The 26,304-nt window shown below is 36.2% G+C and overlaps 1 protein-coding gene across 5 annotated transcripts in view; it reads right to left on the reverse strand.

Moving 5' to 3' along the window:
- Positions 1-4,192: 4,192 nt before the first annotated feature.
- The window catches only part of CNOT6L (CCR4-NOT transcription complex subunit 6 like), a 112,687-nt gene continuing 90,575 nt past the window's right edge, over positions 4,193-26,304 (reverse strand). For all 5 annotated transcript variants that reach the window (XM_032334674.1, XM_032334675.1, XM_032334678.1 and 2 more), the window contains 4 exons: positions 18,130-18,281; positions 13,446-13,673; positions 11,204-11,406; positions 4,193-6,531 (listed from right to left, as the gene is read on the reverse strand). In XM_032334674.1, coding sequence (XP_032190565.1) covers positions 6,319-6,531; positions 11,204-11,406; positions 13,446-13,673; positions 18,130-18,281 — 796 coding nt within the window. In that variant the 3' untranslated portion in view covers positions 4,193-6,318. The remainder of the gene's footprint in view (positions 6,532-11,203; positions 11,407-13,445; positions 13,674-18,129; positions 18,282-26,304) is intronic.

The following is a 26,304-nucleotide window of genomic DNA, read 5'->3' on the forward strand; positions in this document are numbered from 1 at the left end:
ATTTAGGCAAAACAATGAATTATTAACTTAATGCCAAATAATGAAAATAAATGAACCTTTCCCTATTCAAATGGTAAATTGAGTTGAAGAGTAGATCGTCTCATGGATATTTAGTTGGCACTTGTTTTATGGTTGAATGAAATCACAATGGAAGATATAAATTAACCCATAGTGAATGTGATCAACACCCTGGCCTTTCCGAAAGAGAAGGTACAAACACACACTTTCTCTTAAAAAACAAAAACAAAAAACAAAACTCCCTCCATACCACCCCATCCAGAGGTAAAAAAGCCAAAGTTTGAAATGCTCATCCTCAAAATATTCCAAGGACTCCAATGAACTCTATTCCTCAACTTCTCCTGGATGAAAGAAATGCTTACATTTGGACAACTGTACGAATGCCCATAGTGCACTTCTCAGTGCTGCTGGTGTTTAAGAAATTTGCCACTCACAACACTGAACAATTCCAGATCCAGTGTGCAGTAATACAGCCATCCAAACTCCTCCCCACCCCGCCCCCCCAAAAAAGTTGGCAGAGCACCGCTCAGGAATTTCACAGGTAAGGGAATATATTTTTAGCAAGTTAAGCACAGAGAAAGAACAGTACAGCTTCTGAATACATACACACCCGGACTACTGCATCACTTACTGTATCAAGACTGAAACAAGTAGCAGGAAACTAAGCCTGTTAAGAAGCAAAGCCATTGTTTGACACATCAATGCTGAGCCAATTGTGTGAGTTAAGATAACTAACTAAACGAATGTGGTACATATAACCATTGTTAGCTTCAAAGAAAATACAGTTATATGTCAAGTAACTAGAAATTAACACAAAACAAAAATGAGCAAGGACGGAGCACTTCTGAGAGGGTTACCATGATTCTTATGCTTTTAGAGTTGAAAGTGACAGATACACAAGTAGGAAAATTATCTAAATCTGGGGGAGATTGTTGAAACAAAGAACTACTAACAGGTGCCAAACTATGACTTCTCAAAGTTTCGGAAAGCTTTATGTACCAAGGTACTATGCCAAAAGAGTCATATCACTTGGCATTTACATACCCTTTTCAAAATGTGATTTATTGTTTCTGATAACGCAATTTCTAATTTCAGAACAATGCTACTGAGTTTATACTAAGTGCCATAAAAAATGAATATTTAGTTGACAGAAATGTCCTTATTTCATATGTTTTGAAAGTAAAATTTTACTTAAAAACATTCCATTACTTCCATGTCATAACGTATGCTGAATAAAACCTCAACATGCTTGTTTTCCTTTGGTTCCAAAAATAACCCAAACAAACTTAGACCAAAAGGAATTACTAAGTAGGTTAACCAAGCTTGTTTTTCCTAGTTATCTCCCTACTTCTTGCTGTAGGACTTGAGTAATTCAACAGAGAAACTTACATAAAGAAGGCATTTGGTTAAAATAATAAAACATGCACGCTCTCCTTAACCACCTTCCTGAAAAGAATTTTTTTTTCTTTTCATGGATCTTATTCAGAACACCCTGCAGTATAGCTTGAAGAGCTTTCTTCTTTCTTCTTCCCCAGAAGCTTTAAGATGATGCTTATACAATAAACATTTCCAAATCATTCTGTAAAATGAAAGATGCTCTTGCCATCCTGTTCTGGAAACAGATTTCAACTTTGGTAAATAAGCCAGGTTAAAGGTGTACTAATTTATTTAAGTCTCAATTTGAATTTGGTGATCACGATGCCATAAAAAAATTAAATCAAAGCAACCATAAGTATAAAAGTTCTCATCTGCCTACAAACTGAAAACTTTAGTTGAAGTTCCTGGCTTAGAAAAATATTCTACTTTTCCTAGTTAATTTATCTACCTAGAATTCTCAGAGTTCTATAAACATGACATAATTCAGAAGGAAAAGGCTAAACAAACCTACGCATTAGAAAGTTGATTTTTTTTAAAGGGTAGGGCAGGTTGGAGAGAAAGAGAGTACCTCATAAATGTGAGAATTCACATTTCTGTCAAAATATAGGTACATATGAGTGCTACTTTTGAAAACGTGCCATGAAGTCATTGATTGCTATATAACCATTATTCTATGGCCTGCCAAATGTATCAGAAACTATGTTTTCTGTGACCAAAGCTACTGCTCAGTCAGTACATTTTACAAAGCTATTAAAATCTCTCAGAATATAAGACTTAAAAACAAACAAGTACTGGTAAGTACTGGGACACGGTCAATTTGCTAGAAAACCTAGCCCTGTATTAGGAATGAAAACCACATGCCTCTCATTCCATCAAAGAACATATTTAATCTATTTTGTCTTGTGCTTTCTCTACTTCTTGCTATTTGATTTGAAAGTATAGAGAGCATTTGTGATTTTTAGAAACTCTTGGAAATGCAAATACAAACTTAATTTTTTACCCACTTAATAAGAGATACTTAGGAGATACAATTTTAAAATGGAACACAGTTATGTTTGCCTATGTTCCAGTTTTAATGTGCCACATCCTCAATTCTAACACAACCCACCAAAGAATCAAGTGATATGAGCCTTAGGTATCTTTCAACTTTCTCCCTTCTCTGTGATTCAGTACATAACTGTAACACACCAAATAACAGGGACAAATAAGAAAAGAAGCTTTATATTTCTGCAAACTACAACACTAAAACACAGTGGCTTCTTTAATACATTCACACAGGATGCTTATTAGTAAAATTAAACATCTGCCTATGAATATCAGAAAAGTAATTTGAAAAGAAAGAGCTTGGAACAAGGCAAATGGGGGGAGGGGCGGGAAGCTGGTCTCAGAACCCATTGTGCCATTACCTGACTTTAACATGTGATATTCAAACGAACGTTCACACGCCTTACATCAAAGAAATGAAACAAAAATATTCAGCTACGTTGTACAAAATTTTTTTTACATAAAACATCATAAATCTTGAACAGATTTACTATATCTGAATTCTAAAAAGTTGCCTATAGAATGGTGCTGGGATTCTGTTCTCTGCTTGCTTTTAGGCAGTGCTGTTGCTTAAAAGTTGACACCAGGCACAATATTTTAAAACAAAGTCAACAAGCAAGGAGCAGTAAGTGGATTTGAGCCTTTCCCAGATGTCAGTCCTGAGGATGCTGCAATATTCCCCATCAAAATGTGTAAAGCTATGAGGCGGATACTGATGCCTGAGAGAGTGGGTGACTTGACACGCACTTGTATGACTGTTGTAATAGCAAACAGTGCGGTTTTCCCTTCCTCAAACAACACTGTTTTAATAAATTTAAGGAACACTCCAGTTCTTAGACAATTATCAGAAATCATATTTAACAGTTAAAAAAAAACACATATTATCACAACCTAAAAATGCCCAAATTTTCTCTTAGCTTCAGATAAAATATGCAGCAGCCCCAATGGCATAAAGCTTATTAAACTTAGATTCTGAGAACTAGAAAGTATATAAGCATAAATATTGACTTTCATTGAATATATACCATATGTCATTCACCTCTTCCTTTTGGCTTCTCACTGCCAAAGTTCCGAACGGCATGCATTGTAACGAGACAATACTGAGGAGAGCAGCATTTCTGATCATCTGAATTGGCAGCTCAAAACAGATACCACTCCTTTTACAAAGGGAACAAAGGGTGAAAGGTGTGTGAAATCTGGGCAGTGGGCTAAAGGGAAACCGTGCACATGAAATTTGGGTTACCATGCCCCAAGTGTGTGTGCCACCCAAAACAGAACACAATTACCTACTTCAACAGAGCTACTACCAACATTTACTAAAACCACATTAAAAATACACAGGATAATGAATGCTTTGAAAGAGTGCATTTGGAAGCAGAGAGAACCCAATTACACACCTTCCTGCAACAGAGTGCCTCGATCATACACAAAATAAACTTAAGCTGTTTACAATGTTTCCCAATTTTTTTTTATTTTTTCCCTCTACATTTAACTATTAAAAAAGTTTTTTATTAATAAATGGGCTCCTCTGTGGTTCATATACAATCATAAGTGAACTTTAAATTCCATTTTATACAAACATCTCAAAAAATATCGGGAGTGAAGTACGGTAGGAAATATTGCTCACATCGCTAGTTAACGTGCGCGCGCCTCCGGAGCGGAACACCCGCCCGGGACAAAAGGGTTAAAATAAAACATACAGTAGCTGATTACAAAAAAAGGTGATGTCCACAAAATTAAGTTTTTCATGCTATTCTACTTTCCAGTACTATGGTTCAGGTAATCAATTTGCATGGCTAGATGTTGAATGTTTGAGGTATATAAGAAGGGATACCTGCACACTGAGGAAAATCTGTCACCTTAATGGTTGTTTCTTGGTTATTTGTTTGTTTATTCTGGTACTTTACCATTTTTAAAAGAATATTTTATTTACATCAAACTTCACTCAACTACAATGACATTCCAATTATAATAGATGACAAACAACGCCTCTATCACTAGGCACTTTTAAAAGGGAGTTTAGGCTTTACAGAACCCTTCTGATGCAAGCCCGTATATGACATTACATCATCCCACCACCCTCGTCCCACTAAAATTATCCTTCTCGGGAAATATTATCTTATACAGCCTGATTAATTTACTATGGAAGAAATTAGTATAAAAGGACCAAAGGAAATGCATCATTTAAGACTAATAAAACAGCCTACGGTGTTAGGTTTGAAAGAGGAGGCAAATTGTATATATTTAAAACTAATTAAATAATTTAAATTTGACCTGTACTTTATATATTAGTGAGACACAAATATAGGCTATTTTCTTTTAAAATTTCATTCACATAATGGAAAATTTCTTGTTTATTAAAAATATCACATTTTGAGACTAGAAACAGTAAAGTGCATGAAAAGTTTAAAATATAAATTTCAGAAAACTCTTATAGCAGCAAAAAAGCAGAATAAAGAAAAACTTAAAAACACAGACACAACCTTTTCCTGTTAACTGTGCCATAATTAACATCAAGTAGCCAACCAATTTTTCCCCCAGAAAACAGTATTACGTTCACTGCCTCTTGAGTCACAGATTTTTAACTGGCCCCTCCTGGGCAAAAAAAGGATTCCAACACTTCTAAAGAGCATTGACAGTTGGGAATAAACCAGTAGCTTCTTAATTCAACCCTGACAGACAACAGAAACAAAGATTAAAAGCATATAATGGCCATTTGGCAACTAGAGTCAGGAAAAATGATCCGAGGTTTTCAGCTACTCCCTGTTCTTTCTACGCCGCCCCCAACCAAATCCTTTCCAATGTTACCTCAAAAAGCCAAAACTAGTAGCCACTTGTCCTACTTCAGGAAACACATGAGATATTTGTATCGCTTTTCCCTTTTAAAACTTGGATTAGGGGGTTTTTATTCAGTAGTTTGTTTATTTTTTTAAACATTTGACTATAACAGCAAAAATTATTATACAGATCATATAATATCTGTTTCTCTAGCACAACCAGACAGAAAAAAGGTAGATGAGAATAATGAAAAATACTGGACACTAATTTTGTGGGCATCCTAAAATATAACATATCCTATTTTCAAGATGTGTGGCAGTAGAAATTACCCACTATTTCCCAATAAATAAACTGGACAGAAAGACTTAAAATTAATACTTCTAATGAGGTTATAACTAATAGAGGAACTAAATACAGTGACTCCTCAAAAAAAAAAAAAAAATAACCAGCGCTTGCCCAACAAACTGTCATGTGCTGTTGAATGCCTGATTTTGAAAGCATATTGTGCAACCATCTTTAATTTCTCTATTTTTCATATTATGGTTAAAGGCTGTATCATAGTTTATGTACAGATCTAGCAAATTTAAGTGCTTTGTTAATGTGCAAAAGACTTGGGGAGCCAAAAATCAGTTTGTTATAATGGAAAACAGAAATCCAAGAAACTTTTCCTGTAAGGCATGCCATCATTCAGTTTAAAATGTCATATTTATAGTTTTTAAAAATTGCCTTTTACAAAAATGGTTGGCTCATTTGAAACCATTCAAAAGAAAGTATTTGTTTTGGAAAAACAAATACACTCTTGTTGGGCCTTAAATTGGTGATTTATTAATTATGAATGTTGACTCCTAATATAATATGAAGAAGGTCGAATTTAAAAACATGTTAAATTAAAAATTTGGAAAGAGTAATACTTTGGTTCCAGCCCTAGTGCCAAATGATACCAATATGCACAAAAATGTACAAAATCTTAGAGCAAACACATAATGAAAGGAACCTGAAGAAGCAGCTTAAGGATGGCCATACTTCACTCCTACATACTTTGATTTACAACTGTACAGGTCCATAGCAACAGCTCCCCCGTCGTTGCGGGGCAGTACTCCACTACCTCCGATTAGGCAAGTGAACACCATTGACAAGAGGCAGAAGTGGAGGGTGGAGTTCAAGTTGTGTTAACAGTGAGAAGTGGTCTGAAGGGATGTGAGGGTGCGGACACCCAGTGATGTTGTTCTCAACCAGCCATTGAGGATCTAAAGGCCCCAGGACACCAAGCACGTTCATATGAGTCTTGGAATAGAAAATGTAGTCAATCACGCCCTGGAAAGAGATGAGAGGTTGGGGAAAAAGAAAAATAAATGCTTAGAAAGAAAGAATAACTCAAGATATATAAAGAACAATCCATGATTTGTAAAAGCCAAATACCTGAGTAACCTGTACTTTCGGTACCTGTTGTCGTGACAAGAAGTCAAAAAGGACTCAAGTCTTCAGTGGGTATTAACGAAATAAAGAGGGCTCAACAGGGAAATACATGGCCCTACTGGTCAGAGAGCCCTGCATTTGTGTCCAAGTGGTAAGCAAACTAAGCTAAACACACCATGTTGTGTCTAGGCATCTTCTTTAAAAATGGCTTGCTTAGGTCAGTGAAATCTAATACATCAGTATAAACATTATGGGAACTACACTAAATCTATCAGTTTCAACGAGCTGTTTTTATATAAATGCGTGACAAAAAGGTATGACCCAAATTAACTTTTTAATGTTAACTGGCATTATTTTCAGTTACTTGCACATCAAGATATCCAAATACACCTGAATAAAGTCATGGTAAAGCAGGTTTCAGATTTGCCAATTCTAGTTCAGCTTTCCCAGATATGCCACATATGTACAAAATACTACATACACTTAATTTTTCTAATGTGTTCTTTTTCACATGTTCTCATTTTCACAAATTCTGGATTCTTTACCAAAAAAATTTCAGCAGGGGTGTGTGTGTGTGTGTGTCTGTGTCTGTGTGTACACACACCCAACTCTTGATTTCAGCTCAGGTCTTAATCTCAGGGTCATGAGTTCAAGCCCTGCACTGTGTTCCACACTGGGCATGGAACCGACTTAAAAAGGGAAGGAGGGATTATAGTCAAATTTCTTCCTAGCGGTATCAAAAGAGCCTGAGCCCAAGTGCGGAGAAATATTTCCAGATATGGAAGTATCTATTTAGAAATGCTACACATAATGAGTTCCAGTAGTCTTTTAAATGTTATCACAATGAAATGGGCTACTTAAAAAAAAAAAAGAACAAAATTTAATGAAAAAAACTTGTACTATCAAAATTTGGAAATAATTACTTCAGTTTGTTGGTTCTGACATGACCAAGACCAAAATAACGACATTGTTCTTTTAAGGAAGAAGGCCTCATTAACATTTAGAAACCATAACCTTGCCACAAATTAAGGTACCTACTTGAATCCAAGAAATGGACTTTCTGCCATTTATACTCCAAGTTCAAATAGTTACGAAATGATATTTGTACAAGGTATTATCCTTTCATTTTGGCTCATGCCCGGTTTTACAGTGACATTTTAGGAAAAGGGTTCACAAGGGTCAGGGTGGATTTATTTGCCTTTATGAGACCACCCTTTTGCTTCAACTATAAAGTAAAAAAAAAAAAACACACACAACTGAAATACTCTGTTACGTAGGTTGGATAAACCTAGTGACTTTCTTAGAGTGTCATCATGCAGATCAACTGCTAGACTTACAGAATCCTTTGCAAACACAGGCCTCAAGAAGATGTTAAACATTCTAGAAAGTAAGACATATTTAATTGGAGGCATCACTTGTAACTATTTTCTCAGTGTGAAACATCCAGAGTAAAATTTCTCAATCAGAACCCTTAGCAAGGACGTATCTGCAAACTCATCCAAATATCTGTACATACGTATTTACACTTATATACTGCCATTTCCAAAAAGTTGGTTATTAGACTAATGATTCCTGACCTTTTCCTGATTCAAACTTTTTAAAAGGCTATAATGTAAGGAAAATAACTTTTATATTAGGAAAGACTGTAATAAGTCTATAGAAATGTATTTGAAAAAAAGGTAAAAATAATGAAAATAATTTATGAGCTAGCATTATGCTGTTTGTCTTATAAAAAGAATGTTAGAAAATTATATACTATAAATTTCATAATGTAATAGAGAAAGATTTACTACTTGACAAAACAAAGAAAGATTTACTACTTGCATTAACTGGCTCAGGCACACCCTTAGACTGGTGGGATAGAGAACAGCAACAGCGAAAAGTCTGAATTAAGCTGTTAATTCAATGTATCTGGTGTTATAGTCTAAAGGTTTCTGTCCCCCTAAAATTCACACGCTGAAATCCTAACTCCTAAAATGATGGGAGGTAGGGTTTCGGGGAGTTAATTAGGTCATCAAGGTAGTGTTCTCATGAATGAAGTTAGCGCTTTATAAAAAGAGGCCCCGGAGAGCTCTCTTAGACTCTCTGCCACTTGAGGATACAGGAAAACAGCAGTCTGCAACCCGAAGAGGGCCCTCATCCAAACCCAACCATGCTGGTACCCTGATCTTATACTTCCAGCCTATAGAACTGTAAGCAATGAATTTCTGTTATTTCTAAGCCACACAGTCTACGGCCCGCATTCTGTTAGCTATTATGAGGACACCTGGTCTACAAGTAATTCTCCTAACTGTTTACCTACCCTTTGCTATCTTCCCAATTAGTTCTAGATTAAAGGAATCTGATTTCTAAACATCACTTTTCTACATTTCTAAATTATTCAAGGACCAAGAAAGGAAACAAATGCTAAGCCAAATGAGTAAAATTTAACAACACTCTACTGATCCAATGGCAGAATACTGTATTTAGATCCGTATGTAATGCTGATTACATGATCCTTTTATATTTTATGTTACCTAACCTTTTTTTACTGATTGACTTTAATAATAGGATGGCATAAAACACTTTACATAAAACTGAAACACTCACTGTCATTTGGACTAAAAGCTTCGTTCTCTGTTGTTAGGTGTGCCCAGTTCTTCCTCGGCTCACCCTGTCTTTCCAGCCACTTCCCATCCTATCCATCTACCGATCAGGTCAGCCCGTGTATCTCTCTTCCCATGCGCACCTGTCTCTCACGGATTTACAGCTCTATCCTTCTGTCTCATCCTATCCACATACTCAAACATCAAACACTCTGAGTCACGCACGCACTTTTGGTTCTTTACCTGTACTTCCTTGGACAATGAAAATGGTTAAGATTTTTGATTCAATTATTAACACATGTAAAATCTTTTGAAGAAATATCAACAAAGGATTTTAAAACAATTCGGATGGTTAAGAAAGATGGCTCAGATTAATATCCCAAATTTTGTTTCTCTAATTTCCATTGATGGACAAGGAAAAATAACATTTATCAAAGCCTAGATGTGATAGAAATGATTTGGTCTTTTTAACCACAGGCATACGAAAACAGCAATAAGAGCTGCAAAATTATTAAACATTTATTGTGGGGAACTTTAATTCAGATATTCTGGGTTGTGCCGGCAGAGACGTATTACGTATCACTAGAGTCACAGGGATAGAAATTAACCTATGGTAAACCATGTGCCATGAAGCCTAGAGGTTTTCCTTTGAGGTTGCACAAGAGCAGGGGTATGCTACAGTCAGAGAGTACCTGCTTTCTTAGTGCCTCATCCCCACTCTGAATTGAATGGTATTATGCTGGGAGCTTGAAATTTACCAGAATGGGAATACTTACACCACAGAAACCAGCAAGCACCTGGAGTTAGTGTTTCTTTTTCTCAGAAAGCTGGTTACTAGATGTCTACCAGCCCATGACTGCGTATGAGTGATCTGAATAAAATGAATTCTCACTTGGGATAGTACTAACTACTCTAACAGCAAAAATACTAAAATTAGATTCAATTCACTCTACACAATTTTTTCCTCCACCTCATGATCACAAAAGTCAAATAACATCACACAGATTTCCCTTTTTCCTATTTGCCCCTTAAAAAGGGGCTAACAAGCACCAAAAATATAAAATGGTTATTGGAGATGTGAAAGGCCATTTTGAAAACTTCCTTTGGTATTTTTATTATATTCCCTCTAGGCTTCTTACATGAAACCACTTTCTAATATCTACATTTTTTTCAAGATAGCGTAAGATTTTAGTACAGATGCCTGAAATGCCAGAAAGTCAAACAGAGGTACAATGGAGGAGTTACATACAGTCAGAAAGACTGATCGGATAATTGGCAAAGGGAAAGTAATCTTACCTACAGAAAACCACTACAATCAATCTTGCTAAAGAACAATTTGTCTTGTACAATGGGTCTCTAAATTTTTTTATTTTGAAAAAATATCTTTCTTTTTCTTTCATTAAGCTGGAGTGTTCCACTGCCTGGGAATATATTAATTTGACTATGTGGACATATATATATATTAGACCCTAAGTACAACCATCTCTAACCCCATCTCCCAAAGAAACTTAGAAAATTTAAAGATAAATAAGACATTAATGGAAAGTACAAAGAAAATTTTGAGAGACTATTACGTAAACTCATTCAAGATCAAATCACCCATATACCCATATCAGGTTGCTTATTATTTAGATCCTTACTGAAAGTTAGGGATAGTATGGACAAGTGAAGGTTAACTATATTAATAAATATAAAGTGTTCTGAACTAAGCATTTTGGAAGTTTTTGTTATTTATCAGTATTACTTCAAATGTGAAAGTTTGAAGGTTTAAAAATGTTCTCAAATCAGTAATAACAAACAACAACAACAACAACAACAAAGCTAATAAATCTCCTGACATTTAGAAGCATACTTAGTCAAGACATTTTGAGAATCTAAAAATTCCCGGAGATTATACAAGTAAGCATTATAAATAATATTTATCTTTCTTGTCGTATGTTTGTATTTGAAATAAGTTCTGTGTCAGCCCCGAGGGGGTCACTCACTTTGAAATCAAAGGTGTAATTGGTGTAAGGCATCAAGTTATTTTCATAGGCGCTCTTCAGCTGGAAGCCGTGTGTGATTCTCCCTTCTGAGCTCCCATTCTTGCCATTGCAGCTGAAGTTCATAAGACACTCATTGTACCTTAGCTCCTTGAAGTCTTTATGGTTGTCAGCTACTCCTCCATTGCTCAAATATTCCACGACACCTAGTAGAGTTAAGAAGGAAGGAATACTATCAGTTAGCATTTTAGACCTTCTATAGGACTTTATGACCAAAATTTTGTTGTCAGGTGGATATACCAGGTTCGGGATGATTTAATTAGGTTGAGCCATATGCAATTGCCTTTTCTTGGTTGTCACTGCTAAAAAGAAAAAAAAAAAATCAAACACCAACAATTTCATATGGTTAAATCAGACTGAAGAGTATTTCCCTATTTCAGAACAAAGTATCAGGATCATCCAGAAATATCTTCAGGTTTCTTAATGGTTCTTCAAGCTAAAGAGGATTCCCTGAGCCCAGGGAGGTCTTAACCCTGAAGGCTTTTAGAATATTATCCTAAACCACTATATCTCGTTAGTATTTCACTATTTTATGCAGTCAATTAACAACTTTGGGAATATGTAAAATAGAGCATACGTAATAAAAAGTCATTTACAATAAAAACAGATTTTGGATCTTCAACACTTTTATGTTTAGGTTAGGTAGAAAATATTCTTTATTTTGAACTATAGTGAGGCTCTTTCTGTTTCATACTATAAGGGACATTGTAAGCTACTTGGTCAAAAATATTAGGTATGTATAAAGAGCTAAAAAGAGTAGAAGCATTCGAAAAATACATTGCTTCCATTTAACAAGCAAATATGAGAAATATATCAGAACCCTTGTGATGATGATTAGTGAAGACTGTTAGCCATCTCCTTCTGTCTGTGATCAGGAATGACAGCAACATATCATGAGCTAAGTGATGAGCACAGTTATCAGTACTGTGAATATGTGAAAAGCACTTATCTAGCACTTACTACATGTTAGGCACTGTTCCAAGTGCTTTATACACTTAAACCTCACAAACAACTTTATGTGGTGGATGAAATTGTTATCCCCTTATTTAAAAATGAGGAACTCAGAGACTGCACTTGTAAGTGGTAGAACCAGGTTCCAACCCTGACGGTCTGGCTGCAAAAGCAGCTCACTATGCTGTACTGTCACATGACAGCTCCCCGGCTTAAAGAAAGCAAACGAAGCAGGAGAAAATTGTACTTGAGAGCATTCAACTCAAAAGAAGGACTAAGAAAGGAAGACACGGTTAAGGTGCCAACTGGGTTAGGTGCTGAAGACAAGTATTCATTGAAGACAACATTTATTTACTGAGGAGGAAAAGTAAAGATATTTTCTAGATTTGTGACTTATGAGTTTCCAATTGCAAGTATTTGCGTTATGTCACATTTACTGTTGAGAGAGTAAACAATTTAAAATAGCTTATTAAACATATAAAGAATTTAGTAATAGCAAAACAGTAATACTTAAATGTTTTACATTGAACTTTAATATCTAAAATGCAGAAATTAATTTTTCCATAGATCTAAAACAATGTAAGTTAGGACATAAAGTAGTTTAGTGGAGCTCTAGAAGTAATGTCACATCCAAGGAGAATATGGATCAGTCTTCTGCACCACATATTAGTAATTCATCTTAATGACTTCACTGAGAAGTTGCAACCCCATTAAACTACCCGTGCTCAATATTCCCTGGTTGCCTCTTCTCCACTGCACTCCGTGCCCCAGGAGGCCGATGGCATCAATTGCAACCCTCCTCCCACCCTACCTGCTGCCTGGACTTGGTCATGGGCGGACTGGCAGGAGAGCAGAGTGAGACTCCCATCTTACTGCTGACTTTGCCTTCACTCCTACTACATAATCCTCTTCTTAGAACTACTTTTTCCAAGTTATGATAAAAGTTCCTACCCTTTTCTAAACCTTTAGGTGTAGATGTGGTAAAGGTCCTAATTCCCTTAGTAGCAGAGGACTGCACCACCCCTTATTTTGTGTACCTTAACCCCGAACACATTTGTGTTCATAGCTTCTATATTAAACTCTCCATTACCCCAGGTCCTATCATCCCTGGATGCATACTAATACACTCCCTTAATCTGGCAGAGAAATTCACTCAGAAGTTGGGAGCTAGCTAGCCCTTCAACTAGCTGTTAAAGCAAAACTGAAAGGAATGAGGAAATGATGTTATAAATACCTGAATCTGGCAATGAGTTAAGATCTGCACATAGCACCAGCGGGATGGAATTAGGATCTGCGGTTGGGCTGCCAGGCCTACTAGAGGCTTTCTCCAGAATGTTTTTAACCTCTGAGACAAACATCATGGTCTGGATGAGTTTCACATCAGAATACTCTGGGTCCCAATGCATGTGGGCATTCGCCACTATAAGCAGCTGTTTGTCTGCAGCATGAATAGGCTTCATACCTAAATTCAAACATTTGAAACAAGAGGGTAAGATTATGGTGTATGTATCAAAAAAGCAATTATCTTAAGGTTTTCTCCCAAAAGCCCATAGCCCCTTATTTTTTTTCCCATTAATCTGTATCTTCCATTTTATCTCATAATGTAGTTCTTAGAAGCTAAAATGCTAAGATTCTGGTAATCCCAACATGGGAATTACTCCTCTAGATCAGGGTAGACAAACGCAGCCCCAGGCTAAATCTGGCCCACCATCTGTTTCTGTACAGCCTGGATGAGCTAACCCTGGTTTTACATTTTCAAAGGAGTCTACAAAAATATCTTCGAAAGACTGTGAAAGAGACTGTATGTGGCCCACAGAGACTAAAATGTTAACTTTCTGGCCCTTTACAGAAAAAGTTTGCCAACTTCTGCTCTATATGCCCAAGTTAAGAATTATATCATGATACAATCAACATTTGATTATAGTTCCTTGACTTGCTGAGTTCTTGATGTAAACAAGAACTTTAAATACCTCTGTCATTTAAAGATCACAATCACTTAGTGAGGCAGGTTTTCAGTTATCTGAATGACCTAAACCTTAATTTAAATTCTTCCCACTGCCCAGTACTCACTCACCTTGCATTTCCTGAGCACATCAGTGATGGATCAATAAAAGGTAATAACACTATATTAACTTATACAAATTACGTAAGTAAGAAAATTTCCTACCAAAAAAAATTCATACTAAACACCCAAAGAGAGTGATTTTTAAAAGGAGACACAGGAATAGTGTGCTCTCAAAAATCTGGACACAGTTTTTGGACCTGACGTTTTTACTGTTTATTTTGGTGTTGGAATGCTTAACTTTTTTGGTACTTAGGTTCCTTTGGAAAGTGAGATATTCAACTAAAAAAAGGTTCTTTCTTCCCCCTAAAATTGCTTTATAAATTTTGTCAAAGTAAGTATTAACACAGTATTAGCTGTCAAAATGGGAAACAAAGTAGACAATACATTAAAAATTGTAAAAATTAAACTTGGTTAACAGGTACAGAGAAAGACATCCATAAAATACTGAAAGCACAAAGTTCAATGTGCATGGTATGAGGCCATTTAAACTATACATACATACATATACATACAGTCTCTATTAGTAATGAAAGTAAGAAATTAGCAAGAGCTACTCCTAGAGAGTATGAATAAGGAATTTACTTTTTATTTTATATACTTTTGCACTATTGCAGTATTAGTAAACATGCACAATTCATTTTCTATTAAAATTTCTATAGAACTACACTATGATCCAGCAATTGTGCTATAAGGTATTCAGCCAAAGGATTCAAAAGTAGTTCTTCTAAGGGATTCATGCACCCCAATGTTTATAGCAGCATTATCTACAATAGCCAAATCATGGGGAAAGCCCAAATGTCCACCTATTGATGAATGGATAAAGATGTGATTTGTATACACACACACACACACACACACACACAGGAATATTACTCAGCCATCAGAAAGAATGAAATCTTGCCATTTGCAGTGACGTGGAATTGGAGAGTATACTGCTACATGAACTAAGTAGAGAAACACAAATACTGTATTATTTCATTCATATGTGGAATTTAAGGGGAAAAAAAGATAATGAACATGGGGGAAAAGAGAGGCAAACCAGAAAACAGACTCGGAACTACGGAGAACACGCTGAGGTTGCGGGGTGCGAGGGAGGTGATGGGGATGGGCAAAATGGGTGACAGGGATTAAGGAGGCACTTGTGATGAGTGTTTTAAGTACGTGATGAATCATTAAACTCTACACCTGAAACTAATATTACTCTGCATTTTAACTAACTGGAATTTCTGAAACTAATATTACACTGTATTGTAACTAACTGGAATTTAAATAAAATCCTAAAACTACAAAAAAAAAAAAATCCGTAGAAATGTCTCTTAAATTTTTCTATTGAAAATATAAAACTCTGCATGCAGAAAAAGACCGAATTTTTAAGTCTACTGTTTTGATAAAATTAAGTTTCCTTTCACCTTACTAAGATATAATTATCTTCAATGTTGAGTATAAACAAGTAACTCAAGTGTCTGCTATATGTGACAGAAGTAGACATTTAAAAAAAATTCTATTGAGGTATAATTGACATTACATTGCTTTCAGATGTACAACATAATGATTCAATGTTTACATACATTGCAAAATGAGTTACCATCTGTCACCATATAAAGTTAACTCTTGGGATTTACTTTCTTTCTTTTTTTTTTTTTTAAAGATTTTATTTATTTATTTGATAGAGATCACTAGCAGGCAGAGAGGCAGGCAGAGAGAGAGAGAAGCAGACTACCTTCTCAGCAGAGAGCCCGATGCGGGGCTGGATCCCAGGACCCTGGGATCATGACCTGAGCTGAAGGCAGAGGCTTTAACCCACTGAGCCACGCAGGCGCCCCGGGGTTTACTTTCTCATCAACTTTCAAGTGCGCTTCCCTCATGCCATACATTCTATCCCCATGACTTATTTATAAGTGGAAGTTTGCACCTCTTGATCTCCTTCCCTCTTGTTCCCCGTTCCCTAATCCCTCTCCCCTCTGGCCACCACCACTCTATATTCTCTGTATCTGTGACTCTGGTTTAGCTGTCATGGTTCATTTCTTTTGTTTTTTAGATTCCAGATATAAGTGAGGATATACCATATTTCACTTTCTCTGACTTATTCCATCTAGCATAACTCCCTCAAGGTCCATCCACATCAATGTAAATGGCAGACTTTTTTTTTTTATAGCTGAACAGTATTCACTGGGTATATATACAACCTTTTCTTTATCCATTCATCTGTTGATGCGACACATAGGCTGCTTTCATGCCATGGCTATTGTAAATAATGACACAATAACATGGGGGTGTATATCTCTTTTCAAGTTAGTATTTTCATTTTTAATTTTTTGTGGAACCTCCATACTGTTTTCACAGCGGTTGCACCAGTTTGCATTCCCACCAACAACGTGCAAGAGTTCTCTTTTCTCCATAGCCTCACCAAGACTTGTCATTTCTTGTCCTTTTGATAATAGCCATATTAACAGGCATGAGGTGATAACTCATTGTGGTTCTGATTTCCATCTCCCTGATGATTAGTGATGTTGAGCATCTCTTCATGTGCCTGTTGGTCATCTCTGTCTTCCCTAGAAAAATGTCTATTCAGACACTCTGCCCATATTTTAATCTGATTGTTCATTTTTCTTGCTATTGAGCTTTATGAGTTATTTACATATTTTGGATATTAACCCCTTATTGGATATATGACTTACAAATATAGAAGGTCATTTTTAAAGCAATTTGACAAGACAAAATCTTATAGCCAAAATTCTCTATGCTCCACTCTTTTCCTAGAAATTCTGTAGTGTCACTTCTGGCTGTACATTAAATGTTCACTATATTAAATACTAAGAACTATTAAAAACAACGAAGCCATCAGCACCTTCTACATTAAGTTCCTCTTGTAGGAATAAAAGCCATATTTCAAAATGTGAAAGTATCTGCTGTATAATTTCTAATTACTTTTCTGAATACTAAAAGAAGAATAAAACTCCAAAAGAAATTCAAATTTCATGAATTGAAGTTACCAAAAAAAGAGGTAACTAACTTTTGAAAAGAGTAAGACTGGAAAGGACATAAAAGTAGGTAAAAATGGAAAGACCAAAAAAGAAGAAAAATTTAAAATAACTTATCAAAGATTATCTGATGATGGATAAAATAACAAAGAGAAAAGGGAGGTTTGACAGATAGGCATGGTCTGAATAATTCAAATCAATACTCAAGGCAAACATCTTTTCTTCTACAGTAAGAACAGAAAAAAAGTTTAAAAATAAAGCCCTAATGTGGTCTTAACATCTTCTCCTTGTTCTTGCCTAAAATATACTAATTAAGTAAACAATGAAATGTGCAAAGGCAGGCAGGATAAAGGGGAAAAAAAGGTCTCGATATGCGAAGTACATAATGAGTTTCTGACTTTGAAAGAAGCTATAAATAATCTAACATGCAAAAGCTAAGTACCAGGTAGATAAAAGATCCTGCTCTTACCCTGACAATGACTGAGATATAACAAAGAAATTAGAGAAAACTTGCCAAGTACTTAACCTTAAAGACAAAAGATTTCACACTCAAGAAGCTAAAAATATGGCTAAAAAGAGAACCAACTCATCATAATTTCCAAATTCAGCATTTCCTACTTCAAATAACCTTTTCGAAATAATGGCATATTAAAGACTTTCCTTTTTACAGATTATCTGGTAAGTAATATCCCTAGATATATATATGATGGTTTACATAATTAGGGTTATTTTCCAGCCCATCTCCCCCTAACTTTCCTCAAAGACCAAAAAAATCACTGTGCAACAAATAAGGCGGAGTCTACGCACTTGTCTGAAATGGAAAGCACAAGATGGTGGTTATTTTTAGTAAGAATATTTTAAATGGCACTCACCTGTTCCAAATAGTTCTTTGTGGACCTCTAATACCACAGCGACACCAATATTATCTTTTGTCATCACTCTGTTCAGCATAGCTTCGGATCCATCTGAATTAGCCATTGCCACCTGGTTAAATTCCACTGTATGCTTTTGCACCAAGGTAAATCTAAAAGGCACAATGCATTAATTAGTATTAGGTGTTAGGTACTTGGACTATCGTGCTAAAAGACATTAGATGACGGAGCACAATATACATAGTATTCACTGTCTCCCTAGTCATTTTCCATCTGCAAGGGGACATGCGATGAATTTCCGCCAGTGAGACCTAAGATGTGTGATTAAAAACTTTCTTAGAAGTGTCATCTAGCAAAGGTATATGTCTTTTTATGGCTTTATCCCTGTGGTAAGCAGGAGGGCAAAAGCCAACCCATTATGGACTGGGAAGCACATGAAGCAGTTCTGGATACCATATCTGGACTTGTGCGAAAAAAGTGCCCTTCTTTCATTTCTTTAAACTGCTGTTAGAACTTTCTGGCATTTAAAGGTGAACACAACCTTAACTCAGCAGATTAATGACAAAGAACAGAGTAAAATCTACCTACCCCGTTTGCCGTTTTATTCTTACCCCATCAAGAGATTTGTCACACCCTTATCTCAACTAAGAAGGCAATTTTTCTACCTGGCCTTTACTAAAAAGCTGGCATTACATGTATGTAAGGCTTCAGGGGAACAGCTTCTATAAGGTGAAAAATGGCTCTCCATGTGACCACAGTTTCTGCATGGATAGTATTTTCTTTCTTTACTTCCAAATTAATAATCGTAGATTTATAGGACTTAACAGAATTGAGTGTAGTACTGACATAGTCATACTGATGACATACATATGAAAAAGTCACACTGCTTTGGGTCAAGCCATTTAACAACTCTTTTAGCCTAGTTTTATTAGATCTGTAAAATATAACTAAACTAACTAAACATACTATTTTCACTAAATAGTATGTGGCGAGAAGACACCTTTACTCTTTCAACAGGCCTCCATCTCATCCTCCCCCAGCTTTGAAACAGAAGCATGCGCTCATATCTTTATAAATATAAACTAAAATCTGACTATGCTGCAGGCCACTGTGCTAGATAAAATCGTACTCCTCTCCCTGCCCCACTTCTCATGCGGAGAAGAATAAAGTCAGGTCAAATGCTTATTTCTAACCCAGAGTGATAAAAAGGAGCACAGCTTTCACCTCTACTTTAACGAGGTGACATTTAAACTGAAACATGAAGGATGAGGAGTTCCCAGGGTGAAGAATGGAATTAAGAGCATTCCAGGTTAAGGAAAAAGCAAAGATCCTCAGGCAGAAAAGACCTTTGCATGTTTGTGGGATGGAAGAGAATGGAAGGGTATGAAATTATGTTAAAGACGAAAGGCAACAATGGAAGTAATATCCCTAGATATCTATATCTATATCTATATCTATATCTATATCTATATATCCAGATATAAGTGAGGATATATATATATATCCAGATATATATTAAGCAAGGACATGGTATTACTTTAAATTTTAAGATCACTCCAGCTACTTTGTGGAGAATGATTATAGGAGCTGAAGTGAGATCGAACAAAGTTTTTGAGGTTGTATAAATGACAGATGATGGTGGCTTGGACTAAGGCAAGAGAAACAGAGAAGAAGGAAGATTCAAATATGTTCTACAGGTAGATATGACCATTCTCCATATCAGACTTTTCCAAACACCTAGGCAATAGATAGATATCTTTTTCAAATAGTTTCTGGTAAAATTTGCATACATAAAACAAAATAATATTGTTCAACTAAATCAGTCACTGAAAACAATGAATCCATTTTGATGAATATGAAAATATTAAATCAGAGGGTACTGATAATTATAATCTTATATCCGCCTCTGTATCCAGTTTAGTTCTGTATTTTTGCTTTAGTTATAGAGTATTAACAAAACTCCTGATTCACAGATGGGCACCTGGGTGGCTCAGTCGTTAAGTGTCTGCTGTAGGCTCAGGTCATGATCCCAGGGTCCTGGGATTGAGCCCCACATGGAGCTCCCTGCTCCACAGGAAGCCTGCTTCTCCCTCTCCCACTCCCCCTGCTTCTGCTCCCTCTCTCTCTCTGTCTCCCTCTGTCAAATAAATAAAAAATCTTAAAAAAAAAATCCTGATTCACAGAGACACACAGATATTATTAGTAAATAACTGACTGACCTTGAACTTAGAAAACCTAAGCAAGCAGGAACAAACTTGATTCAGAGGTCTGCACAAAAACAAGTCAACTAGGCAGCACCTTTGAAACATGATATTAATTTCCAAGTTTTAAAATTTGGTACTTGAAATATTTGAGTGAATACATTATTTTAAAGTTACAGTTTAATTAGTTGTATTTAGTTTTTGAAATATATTCTAAATATTTACAGAACTCTTAAGGCTTATTTACAGGAACCTTGTAGGAAAGTGTAAAAATCCTGCTTAATGGTAACGTTTTTAGTATTGGAATATTTTACTGCTACCAAAGTCAGGCCATTGTGAGGGAAGGGGGCATCTAATAATTAGAAATGTCTTAACTAAAATTTGTTTCCCTGTACCTTTCTTCCACTGAACCTAGATCGATATTTTCTTTAAAAGAATACCAAATAAAAACTAGTATAACTTGACACTACTTTAAATATCACTCCACTACACCTTTCCTAAGAAATGGCCAATTCTTTATATGATATAGGACATATATATTCATTTGAACAACTCAAGTTTACCCAAGGTACAGTACCTAGAATGGGCATAAATGAACTAGTGCCTTCTTCATTTTAAACTGTACTTCTGTTAATAAAGACTGAAACTGCATTTGGGGAAATATTAATTATAACCCAAAGAAGAACCAAGATACAACCAAAATTTCCTGGACTTCTTCACTCTTAAACCTAGTCCTGCATTCCATAGATGCTTAAGAACAAATAAGTGGACGGGACACCTGGGCGGCTCAGTTGGCTAAGCGCCTGCCTTCAGCTTGGGTCATGATCCCGGCGTCCTGGGATCGAGTCCTGTATCAGGCTCCTTGCTCGGCGGGGAGCCTGCTTCTCCCTCTGCCTCTGCCTGCCTCTCTGTCTGCCTGTGCTCGCTCTCTCTCCCTCTTTCTCTCTGACAAATAAATAAATACAATCTTTAAAAAAATAAAAAATAAAAAATAAAAAAAATAAGTGGAAAAAAATGACCATACAATAAATGTATTATACAGACTTGGGAACAAGGAAAAATATAAAGAAAATTTAAAGTTACCTGCAACCAAATATCCCCACTAAGTCAATATATTTCCCACTGACTTTTCCCCATGCATTTGCATACAAATATTTTTACACAATTATAGTACTCCATAATTTTATATTTTGGTTTATTAATAAATACTCTATCAGGGATAAGGACTTATAAAATTAAATATTATTTAAATTTAATATTTATGATTGTATTATAGTCCACTATACAGATTCACCATAATTTATTTAACATTCTGTAGCAGACATTTAAATTACTTCTTGATTTGAGCTATTACTTATTTCATTTTATTTTATTTTTTTCAGTGTTCCAGAATTCAATGCTTAGAACCACACCCAGTGCTCCATGCCATAAATGCCCTCAATAATACCCACCACTAGGCTCACCCATTCCCCCCACCCCCCCCAAAACTCTCAGAGTCCACAGTCTCTCATGGTTTGTCTTCCCCTCCGATTTCCCCCAACCTACTTCTCCTTTCCATCTCCCAATGTCTTCTATGTCATTCCTTATGCTCCACAAGTAAGTGAAACTGTATGATAATTGACTTTCTCTACTTGACTTATTTCACTCAGCATCATCTCTTCCAGTCCCATCCATGTTGATACAAAAGTTGAGTATTCATCCTTTCTGATGGAGGCATAATATTCCATTGTATATATGGCCCACATCTTCTTTATGTTGTCGATTTTAGCCATTCTGACAGGTGTGAGGTGACATCTCATTGTAGTTTTAACTTGTACTTCCCTGATAAGTGACAATGAGTATCTCTTCATAAGCCCATTGGCCATCTGTATGTCTTCTTTGAGAAATGTCTGTTCATGTCTCCTACCCATCTTTTAATTGGATTATTTGTTTTTTAGGTGTGGAGTTGTGTAAGTTCTTTATATATTTGGATACTAACCCTTTATTTGATATGTCATTTGCAAATACTTTTCCTCATTCTGTAGTTTGCCTTTTAGTTCTGTTATTTCCTTAGCTGTGCAAATACTTTTTACTTTGATATAGTCCCAAAAGTTTATTTTAGTTTTTGTTTCCCTTGACTCAGGAGACCTATCTAGAAAAAAGTTGCTACTGCTGATGTCAGAGAAATTACTGATTAAGGACACTTTGAAATTTCATTCTTTTTTCCCCCAGAAGATTAAATATCCCTACCATTTTTGGTTTTCATAAATGTTAGGTGTACATATTGGTCTTCTCTGAAATAATCAAAATTCTCAATAGGACAGAACCAGTAATAAAAATAATACATGCTGCCCATTACTGAGGATCTACTTTGTATCCAGACTTGTGATAGGTACTTGATACATATTAGTCCTAAAATCTGCAAAAATTCTTCAAAGGGGTGAATATGGAAACACACTGTCCATATTCCTCATCAATCTTTCAGGAATTGTTCTAGCTGCAGAAAGCTACATCACCCAAGGTCAAGTACTTCTAGAGTGGCGTACGTCCATTTATAGATCTAAAGCAAAACATAAAAGTTTAGGGATTTTGGTCCCTCCTAGGTTAACTCTGACTGGCCATTCCAGCTCCAAAACTACAGGTGGGGTCAGCTGAGGCTGTGAGGCCTGCTACACACCTCTGTTCTCTGCCCAATTTCTTCCCTGTTCCCTTCCATAAGAGAACACCAAACTGCCTTATCTTTTTGAAAAATGAGGTCGTTTGTTCATCTTCAGTATCCTAGGAACTTCTCCTGCACTGCAGCATTCACAATAGATCGCCCATGCCAGTTCTGCAGGCATACTTTCACAAGATTTTTTAGTACCATGGGATATCATTATCTTGATTTGGAAACCTAACTAGTTCAGGCAGTTTAGTGACTCTCTTGCCTTACCAATTTCCTCTTCACCTGGTCTTAGTCTCCACTTTGAAGACAATTCTCTATAGAGCTCATAAAAGTAAAACAGAAGGGGTACAGCTGTTCTATACCTTGATCCTCAATTAATGACTACACAATCCACAATGGGTATATCCCTTTCTTTAAATGCATGGTATTTAAAATACCATTCTTAGCATTTTCACCAAGCCTCTGATTTTTCTCAGTCTCTTGGCAAAGATCACAGGTTCACTCAACTTCTGGTTAAAATACATGTTTGGTTACTGACTTTTCTTCATTTAAAATGAATCCTGAGCGCCTGGGTGGCTCAGTGGGTTAAGCCGCTGCCTTCGGCTCAGGTCATGATCTCAGGGTCCGGGATCGAGCCCCGCATCGGGCTCTCTGTTCAGCAGGGAGCCTGCTTCCTTCTCTCTCTCTCTCTGCCTGCCTCTCAGTGTACTTGTGATTTCTCTCTGTCAAATAAATAAATAAAATCTTTTAAAAAAATAAATAAATAAAATAAAATAAAATGAATCCTGAACAATTATTTAGATTATTAAGTCTTCCATCTATAGGCCTTCAATAGTTGAAGGGACAGTGCCCTCTTCTCAAGCACAAATACCTATCTTTCTAACTGGTATAATTAATTATTGTATCACCTCACTTTTGACTTTACAGCTTCCCAATCTTCTTGAAGTATCAGGTTTTAATATCTGTGGTCTCAAAAAGTTCAGAAAAATAAATGAGGTTTCCTAAACAAAATATATACTTAGAACTAATACTCCCTTCCTTGACACTTAGGTCACTCTCTTGAATTTTATCATTTCAGCTTCACCAATCGTTTGCTTTTTGTTTTTTTCATATTTATTTATTTAAGAGAAAGAGAGAGAGAGAGAGAGAGCACGCACGTGTGTGCACACATCGGGGGAGGGGGGCACGGGAAGAGGGAGGGGGTGTCCTAAGCAGACTTCAAGCTGAATGTGGAGCCAGACACAAGGCTTCATCTCACGACCCTGGTCTCATGACCTGAGCTGAGACCAAGAGCTGGATGCTTAACCAAATGAGCCACCCAGGTGCCACCTCACCAAGAGTTGAAGAACCAAAGAGATAGTTGAGCACTAAGGAACCAAAGAAAGTTCCTTCTTTACACTTAGAATTAAGCAAGAGCAAGATGTGCTTCTTGCAGGGTAAGAACTTTCATTTAGTCTGCCTTAAGAAAATTTCCAGCACTAGGTCAGGTAGCTGTAGTCTCCTACACCTTGTCTTGTTTTTCTGTTTATTTTATACTATATTTATAAAACATTTATAGTACAGTAAGAAATAATTATCCATATTCTATTCATACTATCTTACCAATACTATTTCTTAATTTCCCCTCTTATACATAACCAAACACACTCCACTGTTTCCATTTTCTGCCTCAAATTTATCTACAGGTGACATTTTGACATACAGAGATGTCTTCCTCATTCCGTCTATTAGATGTTAGTTCTGGATTAAACATACTGGTTTATAATTACTTTCCAGTCACTAATCCAAACTATCAATCCTTGGTTAATATGTAAAATCTTGTGATTTGTCTCTATTTCATTTTATTATTTCTGTTCCATATCAAGTACACAGATGCCATAAGCATTAATCCTCATGCTATTTTAGTCTAAGGATTCTTCTTAATACCTTTGTGAAAGTCTTATTTTATAGAAAGTCAAATGGGCATAGCGAGATCATATAAAGATTGCTAGAATCAAAAAACAAAGATCCAACCCTTCTTACATGATTTGAGGCAGATTATTAGGCTGAATGTTTCAAATACAGGAAGAACATGTCCAAAATAGCCTTCAAACAGAACAATGAGATAACTCAATTTCTTATTAGCTTATGATCCGGAAGTAATTTTATGGGCTGTGATGTGATTCAGTCACTGGCAGAGAAAGGACAATGAATGCCAACTACCAGCGAGCAAAACAATATACCCCCCCAACCCGACTTCATTTACACGCCAAAGCGAACTTGAAAGGTACATAGTCAAGAAATGAGTATAACCATAAAAAAGCAAACTATGACCCTTTCTGGATCATATTCCAGCACTCTTAAGCCTAAACCAAACAGAAGTGTTTATTGTATATTTAGGGTGAAGATACTATAAAATGTGTTCTTGGGTCCCTTTAAATAATCATGGGAACGCCAGAAAAGAACTTGCTAAAAAAAAGTAAGCTTAGACACTGGGATGAATTGGGAAGAAAGTAGATATGCACTATCCTACCAATCTTTGTACAACTCTTTGAACAACTGAAACCATTTTTACATTCTTGATTTTAGCCCCAGAAGAAACCTCTCAAATTAGGTGAAAGTTACTACTTTCTGTATTGTGCCCCGTGTGGCACAAAAGAGTAATTTTATGTTCCAGATTAAATTTATGGGACAGTGAACAACAGAAACATGATCACAATCTGTTTTTTTTTTTTAAATCACCCAGACAAATTCTAAATGCAACCACCATCGATGACACAGGATATCGGTATCTGAGACCAGTCAGAAGGAATTATCACATTAGGTCATTTTGGAATGATACTGTAACTTCTGGATACCCTCTTCTCAAGCACAGAATTACTGTAATAACATAGGAAGGAACAGCGAAGACTTGGCCTCACCTGGTTAATCTAAGGCCGGAAGCAGGTTAGAAAGCAGAGACAAAGCAAGGAATGAGCACGGTGACAACCAGTTCTAAGTCCTGTTGGAAGACACTGCTTCTCCACAGTGTAATGGTCACCTGTTCTAGCACGATCTCATCTTTCCCTTTCTCACTGATGTGAAACAAAGCATGATCAGATCAGAACTATTAACTTCAGGAACAGCAAGTCTAGTATCTAGGTCTTGCTTCATCTCCATTTTTCTCCATTTTCAATTTCTTCAAATTGTGCATCTGGATCCAAGCCCACTTCTGCTAACCACTAAGTCTATAGGACAAAATACAGCAAAAGAAAATTTAAATTTCTGAGTCTAAAATACTTATCTAGGGGCGCTTGGGTGGCTCAGTGGGTTAAAGCCTCTGCTTTCGGCTCAGGTCATGATCCCAGGGTC

Source organism: Mustela erminea, chromosome 2, assembly GCF_009829155.1.
Source record: "Mustela erminea isolate mMusErm1 chromosome 2, mMusErm1.Pri, whole genome shotgun sequence".
In the NCBI taxonomy this organism is placed as follows: domain Eukaryota; kingdom Metazoa; phylum Chordata; class Mammalia; order Carnivora; family Mustelidae; genus Mustela; species Mustela erminea.